At 39.5% G+C, this 14,193-nt stretch overlaps 1 protein-coding gene across 1 annotated transcript; it reads left to right on the top strand.

The window, feature by feature from the left end:
* Nucleotides 1-5,665: 5,665 nt before the first annotated feature.
* LOC148020236 (casein kinase 1-like protein HD16) lies at nt 5,666-11,106 on the top strand. The gene is made up of 17 exons (XM_087700565.1): nt 5,666-5,936; nt 6,120-6,795; nt 6,902-7,027; nt 7,102-7,175; nt 7,316-7,385; nt 7,506-7,561; nt 7,669-7,740; nt 7,839-7,933; nt 8,014-8,080; nt 8,167-8,296; nt 8,499-8,717; nt 8,843-8,973; nt 9,503-9,677; nt 9,851-9,941; nt 10,069-10,226; nt 10,340-10,528; nt 10,609-11,106. The coding sequence occupies exons 2-17, from the start codon at nt 6,217-6,219 to the stop codon at nt 10,666-10,668; spliced, it is 2,292 nt and encodes a 763-aa protein (XP_087556691.1). The 5' UTR covers nt 5,666-5,936; nt 6,120-6,216; the 3' UTR covers nt 10,669-11,106.
* The last annotated feature ends 3,087 nt before the right edge of the window (nt 11,107-14,193 follow it).

A 14,193-nucleotide genomic window follows, 5' to 3' on the forward strand; every position in this document is an offset into this window, starting at 1 on the left:
TAGGAATAAGCAATTCCTTTAACTGAGTGAAGCTTCAATCAGTTATGGTGTTTAAAATAAACCTTATTTCTTGAGTGTATTTGCTTGCTTATTCACAAAACTTTGCATGCTACCAATGTCCACCAAAATGTACGCAATTTTTCCATGGATATCTCCATGTCTCCTTGGTATACATGGTTTCCTAGAACTTGTCCATGCATCCATGGATATTGAATAGGTTTAAGTGGCAGAAGGCAATGACTTACTACTTACTACTCTTTTGTCCATGTGGATAAAAAAGAAAACCTTCATGAGGATCATAAAATTGGTCTTGCCCATTGTCATGATCAAAGTCTTCATTTTCAACATTGTCTATCTCATGAGTGGAACTTCCTGAGGATCATAAAATTGGTCTTACTACCATTGTCACGATCAAAGTCTTCATTTTTAGCATTGTTTATCATGAGTGGAACTTCTTCGTCGCATGACTCCTCTATGATCAACATGTCATTCATTTTCACTTTCTTGTAGATACACTTATTTGCATGATCAACACATCTTTTTTCTTTCCTCTTGTTGAAAGATCCATGGAAATAATTTTTAGTCCACCAATGCTTGAAGTAATCGGTGCCCTATTGTCACCTTATTTGCTCTCATTTTTGGGGCTAACTACTACCCTAAAACTCCTTTTCTGCCTTGCTGTATTGAAAGGTTGGTATGTTGGACTTTAAGGTTGCTATTTGACATATTATTGCCTCTAAATGTTCCCCCAAACTATTCCTATTTCAACAACTTTGGACTAGCCAAATGATTGCTAAATATTCACATCTATTCCATACCTATGAGCATATCTCTCAATCAACTCTCTACTTGGAATGGATGGAAGGCCTTTGAACCATAACATTTGCTAAAAAACTAGGCTCTAGCCCCCAAACTCAAGCTTTGTGGTCTATCAATGAATGCTTGGTATCCATTAGAAGATTGCTAATACTTGTCCAAATAACTTCCATTGGGATCTTATTTATCATAGAGACTCTTACGATATGTAGGTTGAAATCTTCTTATAATTGGTTGTACTCTTATCCTTGGGAGTTTATTGCATGGATAGTTGCAATGGGTTCCTCATTTCTGCTTTTCAATTATACTTGATTGAAGTTCAAATTTAAAGGCTGAGATGATTGTCTATCTTCAAATTTATGCCATCTATTCAACCATTCATTCAATCTTTGATACCAATTCAATATGTCACCACATGTCATCTCGTGATGATTACACAAAGTTGCATTAAGAATGTTGTAAGCCCCATACTCTTATGACTTCTCATGATTGTCTTCTTGAGGGTGCTTAGCCAAAAAATCCTTGATTTGCTAACATACACAATCTTTTGCCTTGGAGATACCCTATAGGAATGTGAAACACTTGGAAATGGTATGAAATTCCTTATTCTACATGTAACTTGTTATCAAATGCCTGAGGAAACCTATAAAATCCTTGTAGTGATCTAAATATGCCCTAATTCTTTGTCCAAAATCATGCCTTCAATACTCCACATAGAGGGAGGAAGTGATATTATTGTCTTCCTACATGGGCTCTGAGACTCAAGGGGTGTGCAAACTTCCTCCTGGAGCTAGGTTGTGCACCCATTTGAGATCTTTGATACAGGGGAGGGTCGACTCTCTTTCGTATCATACCTCACTTGGCATCCACTTTTTCCTCGTGGATATTTGAACATGGTAGGAGCATATTATTCTAAAAATTAGGGATGAAATGCATCGATCCAAATGAAAGCTTTTAGCTTTAATGATGTGCAAGGATCGAAAGGAAATAAGGGATCAAGAAGAGGAATTACCTTAACAAATTAGTGACTCACCAATTACTACCTTACCCCTTACAAATTTCTTTTGGGAATGGTAATTGAGTCAAGCACAAAAATCAAAGGTTATGCAATCCATAAGAAAAATTTCTAGTGAGAGCTTGATTTTAGAAGAACAATTCTAAATATTTCTCTATGGAATCCTAGATATAAATCAAGAGGCATTTCTCTTATGTAAGAATTGAAATCAAGCCTATGAATAGACTAATCTATCTTAAATAAAGGGATGTTGGCTAAAGCAAGTGGAATTAGAGAGATTTTAAGAGAAAGATGCAGTAGAATATATCTTCCACAGAAGCTTGAAGCTTGAAGAACCAAATAGAATCAATCTTCAATTGCATAGCTCTAAGAATAGCTCTTGAATGCTCAAAAAGCTTCAATCTTGTACAATGACCAATGATGGTTGCTTGGAAGTCAAGGAAACTTCAATCTTGAAGGGTATTTATCATTCTCGAGTACTCATTGATGAAGAATTGAAGACTTCTAACAAAAATTCCCAAATTCCACCCCATAATGGCTTATTGGTAATCAACAAGCTCCAATACTTGTAATCTTGCTTCATTCTTCAACTAGAAACACTGTAGAAGACTCTCAAGACTAAAGCATTAATGACGAATCTTCAAGAAATTGAGAATGCCAAGCAAGTAGCTATGGTTGTCTTACTACATTTTAGGGTTTCTATGATAGAAGATGAAGAAAGTGGCCAAATGATGTGCAATCTTGTTGGAAGATTATTGAAACTTGTTAATTACTGCCTCATTAAAGTGTATAAGAGAGATTAAGTGTTGTAAGCCACTAAAGAATGAGTAGATAAATGAGTAAAAACAGTGCCAAAATTTGTGGTAGTTGTCCTTGTCAATATATAGAACCATTCACATGGTCATTAGTTATTGTAGGGCTTAAAATGATGCCAAAAACACTCCTAATCAAGGCTTGAAGAATGGAAATGAATGATTTGAGCAAGAAGAGCTCCAAAATCCATGGCAACTTGTAGGTCTTGAAGAGAATGAAGATACAAAAACTTGCTCCAAAAAAAGTAACTAAAACTAACACACTCTTAACTCTTGTAAGCCTCCTTTTACTCAAGTACCTTCAAAATGGCACAAAAATTGATGACGTGCTGCTATTTTGACTAGTCTACCTCCAACTTCATCATCATCTCTTGTAGAATCCTTCAATAAAGCTTATGTTCTTCTTGTAAAGAACCATTACTCACTGCAATGCTCTTTGTAAGGTTTGTACTTGATGTAACTAAGTGGCCATGGAATTTTTAGCTGAAAAATAGAGCTCCAAGATCCATGGTAGCTTGTAGGTTTTGAAGAGAACGAAGAGATAGAAACTTGCTCCAAAAAAAGTAACTAAAACTAAGACTCTCTCTAGCTCCTGTAAGCTTCCTTTACTCAAGTACCTTCAAAATGGCATAGAAATTGATGACATGTTGCTACTTTGACCGGTCTGCCTCTGACTTTGTCACCATCTCTTGTAGAATCCTTCAATAAAGCTTGTCTTCTTCCTATGAAGAACCACTACTCATTGCAATTCTCTTTGTAAGGTTTGTACTTGATGTACCTAAGTGGCCATGGATTTTCAAGCTAAAAAATAGAGAAAATAGGTTTGGAATGTGATTGAAAATGGACCAAAGAGTTGTGGCTATGGTACCACTTGTCAAGAAGGGTACTAAGAGGAGAGAGAAGACTACAAAAGAGAGAAAGTTTAGATAACGAGAGACATACTAGAAATGGAGAGAGAAAGAGAGACATACTAGAAATGGAGAGAGAAGACTACAAAAGAGAGAAAGTTTAGATAACGAGACATACTAGAAATGGAGAGAGAAAGAGAGAGAAACCATGAAAGCTACAAGAGAAGGTGAGATGAAAGAGACTATCTTTGTTATTACTAAAGGATGGGAAAAATAAAAGTTGCTCACATCTTATACCTACCAATGTAGCTGGTATTTTATTTTCTCCTAATCATTAATATCTTCCCAATCCTTTACAATTGCCAATCTTTCATTCTTTTTTGGTAAAGGTGTTAAGTTAAAAAAGGTGCATTGCACATTAAACCTTTGTTAGCTCAAATGCACTTAGCTTCATTGTCCCATAAACAAACCTACACATATTGGTTGGTTCCATCTTTAAAAAAAAAAGAGTGTGCTAGGTCACTTGCATCCCTTTGCCATTGTGTAGGCCCATTACTGCAACTTTTGTTGTTGCCATATGCACTTGCAACCTTAACCATTTGGTGACTATCGACTATTGCATTTGGTTCCAACCTACTATTGCCATCATATCGTAAATAATCACATTTTCTTCGATGCAGTCCCCCCTATCATTCGTTACTTGCAAAACATTTTCATAACTATATTTTATTCTAGTAGGTTGCCGTGTTGCTCTTTAGCACTTGGAGGCGCATCATACTGCTACATTTCATTTCCAATGTCATTGTTCGTCACTCAAAGATAGTGGCTAAGTTATACACTATTGTGTTTACCTTCTCTGATCTTAAAGACATGCTACATTTTGATTTCTAGCATGTTGATCTATCATTCACGGTCTTCCACATTAGTTTTTTGCATTTCCTCAACCTCAACTCAAGTCTACTATATCCTCGTCATCTTGTGCCTAAACATAATGGTTGTTGTACTCAGGATCTACTATGAAGGATGATACTCATTGACATTGCTCCTTGTATTGCTTCCATGAGAACAATTGATCGTTGGATAGCTTTGCCCTTGATGCATTAGTGTCTTGGTTCGCTATGTTTCAGTTGCATTTGTACACTTCATGTTTTCTTTTGCAAAACCTAGCATATCTCCATAGAAAGCATGTAAGCATACATCTTAGTAAATGGCTCATTGCAATCCTTCAGAGGTGAAAAGGGGGGTAAGGTAGGGATGCCCTCTGGCTATGCATCCACTATTATTTCTAATTGTTAACCTTACTAAAATGGTGAGCTACATGGGGTAAAGTATAGGTGTAAATAACTTGCATGATAAGGTTTTGCGAATGACTTGTTGATTTTGAAGGTAAACAAAGTTGACTTGGAGAAGGCAATGCGAGTCTTGGACATATATGAGAAAACAACATGATTTAAAATCAATATTGGGAAGTCTTCCACAATTATTATCATGGAGGAGAACTTGCTTGGATTGGGATGGAAAGAGAATGTCATGAGAAGGGGCAATACTTTTAAATATTTGTGATTCCCCAACGGTGTGGGTGTAAGCGAAGCATCTTGGGTAAGATGGGTTTGGAGAGGGTCAACAAGGATGAAAATAGTTGGAGACAGCTTTCACATGTTAGGCTTGAAACTCTAAGAGTGTCCATTTTTCTTGCAATTTGTTTTTGATTTACATATTTTATATTGGAAGTTGGGTGTGCATAAGCTTTGTTTGGTTTTTGGGGGGGGGGGGTAAGAAACCATGGGGGAACCGGTGCAAAAAAAACGAAAAATTTGATTGTTGAGGGGGATAATATTCGGCGGGATATGTGTTTTTCTTTTTCCCAAGTTTAATAAAGTGGTGAAGGGGGGAGGGTGACCGTTGGATGGAGATCGACGGCGGGCAGGACTAGAGAGAGGGGAAGAAGTTAAGGCGGTAGAGAGAGAGAGAGGATTTTTTTACGAAAAAAAAAAAGAGAGAGAGGATTTACGAAAAAAGAGAGAGAGAGAGAGAGAGAGAGAGAGAGAGAGAGAGAGAGAGAGGATTTACGAAAAAAAAGAGAGAGAGAGAGAGAGGAAATTAAGGCCTAATTAATCCTAATATAAATAAACTTTGTATAAATTGTCTCTGCCTCTTAGAGTTAAGTTTGCCCCCTTTTACCATTTGTGTTGATATTCCGTGCCTCTCTTTTCTGTTTCTGATTGCACAGACGAAGACGAAGGCGAAAACGAAGAAGAAGAAGAAGACGGAGACCCAGAAGAAGAACAGAAAGAAAGAAAGACAGACGGACCGGACCGCCCGGACGGCCCCGCTCCTGTCACACCTCCCCCCGCCCCCAGCTCCAAGCTCTCCATCGCCTCCCCGGCCCCCGGCCCCCTCCCCCCGCCCGCTCACATCGCCGTCCCTCGCCTCGTCTCTCCCCAGGTACGACCCCCTTGCCCCTCCTTCCCTTATCCGCCATCGCTTGCCCTGCATTTCGAGCTCGCTCCATCGATTTTGCGTTTCTGCTTCCGCCTGTGCCTTCTGTAGGTCTTGTGCTTCCTGGAAATGGCTTGCATTTGGTCGAAACCCTAACGCGACCGTTTTTGTTTTTTCCCCCCCGGGAAGCTCATTGCCTATCCTGGCCCTTGTAAACACCTTCTCCCTTGCGGATGATATGAGTGGAATCCGCGTCCGTTCCTCGATTCGAGTGCATGGGTGAAGGATGCCTGAACTGCGCAGTGGAGCGCGACAGCCTCGTTCTCCACATGTTAGCCCCATTGCTGTTCCCACGGTAGATCCCACCACGCAACAGCAGGAATATACACAGAACAGGCATAAACAGGAAGATAAGGAGGAAGAGCTGCTTCAGCTTCCACAGCAGCGAACTCCTCGGCGTCAAACTGCAGGCAGGAAGAGGGTAACTAATGAGGCTGTAACCCCGGCACGGGAACCTGTTAGGACTCGGGCAGCTGTAGCTAAGGAAGCAGCAGCACTTGGTGCAAGCACACCATTACCCAAGCCGGAAGCAAATACTCGCACAGCAAAGCAAACTGCAAAGGTTGTGCCAGCCCCGAGAGCTAGGGCTACACGAGCTCCTGGTAGGAAAAAGTTAGCGTTACAGCCAGATCAACCCGCAGATCGTTGTAACTTTGAGAAAGCTGTACCCGATATCAACGCTCAAGAACCTTCTCCTCTTCACCATTCCAATAAGAGGAAAATGGATGAAGAGAGTGCTGGTAGGAGTGCCGAAAAGGTGCCTGGAGCTGATGAAGATCAAAGCGCTGCACCAATACCTGAAAGGGTATGTGTTTACAGTGCCCTCTTGAACAGTCTGTCTACCTTGGTCTCATTTATGGATCCAATTTCAGTTCCTTTCTCACATTTGCTGGGTATGTTTCATGGAATAGGTCCAAGTCGAAGGATCTCCAATGTATAAGGTGGAAAGAAAGCTTGGTAAGGGTGGATTTGGACAAGTGTATATTGGACGAAGATTAAATGGAGGAACTGAACGGACGGGTCCCCAGGCAGTGGAGGTAAGTTTGTTCTAGATTACCGATCGATTGCTCCTGTAATTTAAATGCAAACTAAACAGTACACTGTCTGGCAGGTGGCCTTGAAATTTGAGCACCGTAATAGTAAAGGTTGTAACTATGGGCCACCATATGAATGGCAAGTGTACAAGTAAGTTTTTAGTTGGCAGAGACTTGATTTTGGATCTGGAACAGTTAATTTTAGATTGGAATCTTCTTTGTAGCATATTTGCTAGGCTTGACGAAGTTTTTGAGAGCATCTACCTATTGTTGATGTCTTTTATGTGGCAGTACCCTTGGTGGCAGTCATGGTGTTCCTCGTGTACACTTCAAAGGTCGACAGGGAGACTATTATGTCATGGCAAGTGCTCAAGAGTCCTGTTAATTGTTGAAAAATGTGGTGTTGATAGGGTGGGTTTTTTCCTCCCAATCTGCAGGCATTAAAATGCTTTGTTCTACTTGGTTTTTTGTCATTGGTCAGGTCATGGACATGCTAGGGCCCAGTCTTTGGGATGTCTGGAACACCTCTGGCCAAGCGTAAGATTACAACAATAATGTATAGTTTGGTTTCTTCCATACAGACAACAAGTGATGATTATTTAAACAGCATTCTCTACTGTTTTTCCTTCTCTGGTGTGCTACAGGATGGCAACAGAAATGGTTGCTTGTATAGCTGTTGAAGCCATTTCGATCCTTGAGAAAATGCACAACAGAGGGTGTGTATCACATGCTTTTTGCTGGCTCAATCAACACAATGCTGATGCTAGTGGGCTTTTGTGTGTTGTTTTGTTTTAATCACTTTGATTTCTTCTAGGTATGTGCATGGTGATGTGAAGCCTGAGAATTTCTTGCTTGGACAACCTGGGACACCTGAAGAAAAAAAGCTTTTCTTAATTGACTTGGGTTTAGGTATGTTGTGGAACAACTGAATAGCTGGTGTTTTGTGTGCCTTTTATTCTGGAATACTGATGATGTGTTTTGCCTTGCAGCAACAAGATGGAAGGATGGTGCTACTGGTCAGCATGTTGAGTATGATCAGAAGCCTGATGTTTTTAGGTACAGAGCTGTTGCATCTTTCCTAGTACAGATGGTATTATGTTTGAAAATCATCAGGGTGCTCATAAACTGTTATGTTTGTTTAGGGGGACTGTTAGGTATGCAAGTGTGCATGCCCACCTAGGTCGAACAGGCAGCAGGAGAGATGACCTGGAATCATTAGCATACACTCTAATTTTTTTGCTGAGAGGGCGGTTACCTTGGCAAGGCTATCAGGTCTGTAAAATGTTGGATTCCATCTCACTCACTGAATTGCAGTTTTTATTGTAGCTTATTGAAGTTGCTGTGTCCCATGTATTTTCAGTGCATGTTTTCTACTGTCAGCTTCACTCTCTCTTGGTCGGTGGATCTGAAGTGGGATTTTCTTCTCTTGTTTGGTTAAGGTTTACATCTGCTAACAGCTGTTTTACATTTCCAGGGCGACAATAAAGGCTTCTTGGTGTGCAAAAAGAAAATGGCGACATCTCCTGAAATGCTATGCTGCTTTTGCCCTCCACCTTTTAAACACTTCTTAGAGCTGGTTGTTAACATGAAGTTTGATGAGGAGCCCAACTATGGGAAACTCATTGCCCTCTTTGATGGTATTATTGGATCAAACCCTGCCATGAGGCCCATCAACACTGATGGGGCACAGAAGGTTGGTTATTATATTTAAAGTTTCTGTGAATCGAGGCTCTTTCTTTTTATCTGAAATATAGCAGGTCCATTCGTGCATTTCTCTAGATTTAGTTTAGGTTGTGAGTGGTGATTTTTTCCATTCAGGTTGGCCAGAAACGTTTAAGATTGAATGCTGAGGAGGAGGAAGATGATCAACCCAAAAAGAAAGTTCGATTGGGTATGCCTGCCACACAATGGATTACTGTATATAATGCTCGCCGGCCTATGAAGCAGAGGTATTTGGTTCAATCCCAAATCTTCATTATACAAAGATTAAAGCTTGTCTAGCAGCAGTGGCTATGGGCTTCAACAAACATAGTATGGCATCAGTTATTGAGAATAATCAGGCTACAGTTGTCCTTGAGCTGTCCACGATGCATAAATATCAATGATTAGAAGGGCCCTGCTTTAATAGAAGTAATTGATATTTGATACATTCACACAGTTCAGAAAATGCAATAGCACCATAAGACTTTGTGTATGGGGATCTTTATAGCACAAGCTGCTCGATTTGCTGAAGAAATTCTGGGACAAGCAAAATTATCAGTTCTGTTGACTTTTCAGCTTGCAGTTTACTGCTGATGCTAACTCAGTGTTATTATATAGTTTGAAAATGAAAGGGCAAAGCTTTTGACATTGGCATGTGAAATATTTTTTTTTGCTAAGGGATCAAATGGTCAAAAGGCTGCAGGCTTTACCTGTACTAGAGATCCCATTTTTAAGGATGTGTGTTCATCTGTTATTCTTGCTGTATTGATTCTGCAGGTATCACTACAATGTTGCAGATAACAGGTTGGCACAACATGTGGAGAAAGGAAATGAAGATGGCTTGTACATAAGTAGTGTTGCATCATCCAGTAATCTGTGGGCACTCATCATGGATGCGGGAACAGGGTTTACTATGCAAGTGTATGAATTATCTCAGTTCTTTCTACACAAGGTGCTTACTCCTATCAATTTCCTCATTTATCATGCATTCTGTTTTGTGGACTTTTGAGTAATGTTTATTCTAATTGCTATGGTCTGGGTAAACATGTGTTTCTGAGGAATAGAACAGACTTTGAGTAATGTTGATTCTAATTGCTATGATCTGGGTGAACTTCTGTATTAAAGGAATGGATCATGGAGCAGTGGGAGAAAAATTACTACATCAGTGCCATAGCAGGAGCCAATAATGGAAGCTCCTTGGTAGTGATGTCAAAAGGTCAGTATCCAAATACTTCTGGCAAAAGGATGATTGTCTACTTGTTCTTGCATGAGGATAGCTATGATAGCAAGGTCTAATCAGTTTGCATGTGAAATAAATATTTGGGCGGATCTTTCAACCGCAGGCACTCAATATACACAGCAGTCTTACAAAGTCAGTGATTCATTTCCATTCAAATGGATAAACAAGAAGTGGAGAGAAGGATTTTATGTTACTTCAATGGCCACTGCTGGGAGTCGGTGGGGCGTTGTCATGTCTAGAAATGCCGGATTTACTGATCAAGTGAGTCATCTGTTTTGCTTTTTGTGTTAATCATCCTTACTAGTAAGAACTATTTTGGCAATATAAGTTTCTGTGAACCAACAATAACTTTTTGGGCCTACTGTGGCTGGCAGGTAGTTGAGTTGGATTTTCTGTACCCAAGTGAGGGCATCCATCGACGTTGGGATAATGGATATCGAATCACAGCCACTGCTGCTACTTGGGACCAAGCAGCTTTTGTTTTGAGTGTACCTAGAAGAAAACCTTTTGATGAGACACAAGAAACACTTCGTACATCTGCATTTCCAAGTACACATGTAAAGGTGAGGCTCAACTGAAAAAGTTCCTCATTCAAACCAGGTCACTGATTCACATATGCTTACTATTAAGTACTTCTTTGCAGGAAAAGTGGTCCAAAAATCTTTATATTGCTGCTGTGAGCTATGGCCGAACAGTATCTTAGGTGGATTTTAAGCCTGTCTGCCTATCTTTTCAAGGAGAACAAAGGTTTTCTTGTACTTTTACTCGAAAAGTCTTCCCTAAGGACTGCATAAGCTGTCTATCTGGAAGCGGAGCTGTTTGTACCCCGTTAGGTCATATCACATTAATATTTTGAATCAACTTGGTGTGCCTCTAGTGCGCTAAAGATGCTGTTCTGACGGCTGAACCTCATCAGAAGGCTTGTAGTTCTAGGTTTACATGGTAGCTTTCTGAAAATAAGAGCTACTTCAACAGCTGTCAGTTAGCACTTGTTTCTTGCTGCCAGATCAGCAAGTTGTATACTGGTTCTGCATTGCGCATCTGCTGCTCACCTTGACTAATTTCAGTATATTTCTGATTACCTGGAACTTAATTACACAATGGTAAGTCTCACTGTTACCCTCAAACTTGTTTTATGTCCTTCAAATTCTGCACTAATTTTTTGCTTTGCCTAAATGTTCTGGTTTTGTCTCAACTTTTGTAAATTACGGCATGCATAAATGTGCCATGGCTTTTTTCTTTTTTGACATATCACCTTAGCTGAAGTGTTTAACATAGATGTGGAATCCCTCAAAATATGCTTGATAAGCATTATTGATTGTTTGCATTTGAAGCATATACATTGTTTCAGAGTCTGGTGTGGGATACTTATTTTTGTGTATGTTTTTATGGTCGTTGATTGCACGTGTCAAGTACTAGTCCTCTGATGTCTTTGTTGCAGTTCTCTACATCTGGGTGATTCAGATCTAGTGAAACTATCTTGGAGTTTGTTCTCTGCTGCTGGAGCTAACATTCTGTGATGCAAGAGGAACAAATGTGAAGGCTGAGTTTATCTTTGTGAGTTGTTGCAGATGAGTGGCAGGTTCTGGATTTCAAGTAGACTTGCAGGTGATGCAAATATGTGAGAGAGAGAGAGAGAGAGAGAGAGAGAGAGAGAGAGAGAGAGAGAGAGCGCAATGGGGTTTATCCTCTGATGTTTGAAATTAGGTGGTCTAGTGGTAATCTTCTCAAGGTACACTGGATTGTGTTAATGTTTGCTATAATTGGGTTGTCGACATAAATGTTTTGTGGCATGCTGTAATTGGGTTGTCAACTGCTCTTATATGCGTGTGATTGTAATTTTAATCCTACTTACCGAGAGCCTTCATGTAAAGATACCTGGCAGGAAGTTTTTGAGATGTGGGTGAGTGTTGCCTCGATGGCATGTATACATTGAAGAAGGTTCTATGAGGAACAAGTTTGTGATGGGTTTGTGGGGAAAGGAGTTGCATGCAAAGAGGAGGTAGCTACATGTAAACAAGAGATTAAGCTCCACGGTGAAGAAAGGGAGATTAAAGTTGCCATGTCCACATGTTACAATTGATTTTAGAGGACATCAAAATAGATGTAGCAAAGGAGATTCTAATGCAGGTAGTTGTGGTCATAAAGGCCTAACAGTGGTTGCAAGTCGATGTTTGAATGTGTCAAAGTGGAGAAAGATGCACAGAGGAGGTAGCTACATGTAAACAAGAGATTAAGTTACACAAGGGTGAAGAAAGGGAGATTAAAATCGCCATGTCCACATGTTACAATTGATCATAGAGGGCACCAAAATAGATGTATCAAAGGACTTTCTAATGTAGGTAGTTGTGGTCGAAAGGGCCCAACAGTAGTTGCAATTTGATGTTTGAATGCATCAAAGTGGTGAAAGGTGCAACCTACATATCAAGGTCTTGAAAATGGACGCATAATGCAATTTGGTAAAAAACAAGGAAGAGCGATCGATGTAGCCATGTGTAGGACGTGTAGAGGAAGGTGGTTCCAAGGGCATTTATGGGTGCATAAGAGTAGTTGAGACTTGTACTATTACTGGTGCATTGGAAGGAAAGACCAACTAATGAGAGTACAATTATTTTCAAGTTTGTGCTTTTGTGTCCACACACGGGACTGAATGCATGTATTGTTGAAGAGGTTTTCGTAGCTTTTGTGCCTATCAGAGATAGAGAGGAAAAGAGAGCTTCTTTGATTGCTTAATATAAGGATATTGTGCCAAAAATCAAGCACCTACTACTAAAAGGATAATCTCCACTAGGTCACTGGCATCAAGGACATGCTCATGTGTCCTCAAAATTCACCCTTTCTCATTTGATCAAAATGTTTTATCTTTTGTTTTAAGGTATGCTTATTTGAAAAAAGGGGTTGCTTGAGAAAGGGGTTGCATTTGAGCATAAAGACAAGAAGAGGAAGATGTTATACTTGTTCAGTTGACAGCTCAAAAGCTCTACAATCTGGTTGACTTAATAGGAAGATGTTGCCTAGTTCATTGCCTTAAAATTAACACCCTGATCTTGCATTTCAATTGGACTGGTATGATGTCACATTTCCTCTCTCCATCCTGTCTTTTTTTTTCATGTCCAATATAATTGTTGTCATGAAGGCTTAAAAGAGCCTCATTTAAAAAAGACATTTTCACACTTGCTTCCTTTGAACGGGTCTTAACTAATCCCTTTCATATTGAGCCTTGTAAAAATTGGTATTGATCTAAATCTTATCATTCCATTTGTCAAATTTTACAGCTAGTGATGTATCTTCATTATCATATAAATGTTATATGTCATATACACACATGTATGCATTATATATGCCATTGAGTATTCCAAAAGCAATGTTTTATTTCTAATACACAAGTGTGCAAGTATGTTTTTCAAAATCAAATCCAATGCCAATGTAATGTTTTAAAGAGCCAAAGTAATGTATCTTTGTGTATCCATTAAAAAGAGAATGTCACAAGACTTAAAAGTCAAAGAGCAACCAATTAAAATTTGTGAAGGAAAAGAAGTTTAAGAAGATGAAGAAGACCAAGATGAGAAAACACTCCATAAAGCCTACCTACCAAAGAATGTCAAAAGGAAGTCGAAAGAACAAAAGTGGAGCCAAAGCCAAGGAGAACCAAAGAAGAGAGATAACCAAGCCTAAGGAGTCGCAAAGCACAAGCATTGAAGATAAAAAAATTTGTAGTGTTTGCCATTGACACCAATGATATAGCCAAGGGGATCAAAACAATCCAAAGTTTTTAAGTTTTAGGTTGTTTTCCCTACACTTTGACACTTTAAATGAGCTAGAGGTCTTGTGGGCATTCAAGGGACAGTGTAAAGTTGAAAAGTGACAATTGCAATAGGCATAGAGGGTCGTATCTCGTAAGCAAAGAGAGGGAAAAGTGGCATATTTGAAAGGTTATAGAAAATGTTGCTTCACTATCAAATCAATCAAATCTATATGGGTGGCATCATGTTTTTCCACTTTATTTTTTTTCCATAGCTCATCTTATCTTCTTGCTTAACCATGTTTTGCAACAATTGTGAGACTACTTGTGGAGCTATAAAGACAAGAAGAAAAAATCCTATAAAGACAATGAGAAAGGACTTCCAATAGAGAGGGACGATTATGGCTTGAATCTGAGCTAGCCAAGTTTGATTGGCTTGTCTTCACCTTGCTTAAAAGAATCAAGGAGCAACAACATGGGCATTAG

The sequence above is a fragment of the Lygodium microphyllum genome, chromosome 19, assembly GCF_053477565.2.
Source record: "Lygodium microphyllum isolate KBCC chromosome 19, Lygodium_microphyllum_v1.1.10, whole genome shotgun sequence".
Classification (NCBI taxonomy): Eukaryota; Viridiplantae; Streptophyta; class Polypodiopsida; order Schizaeales; family Lygodiaceae; genus Lygodium; species Lygodium microphyllum.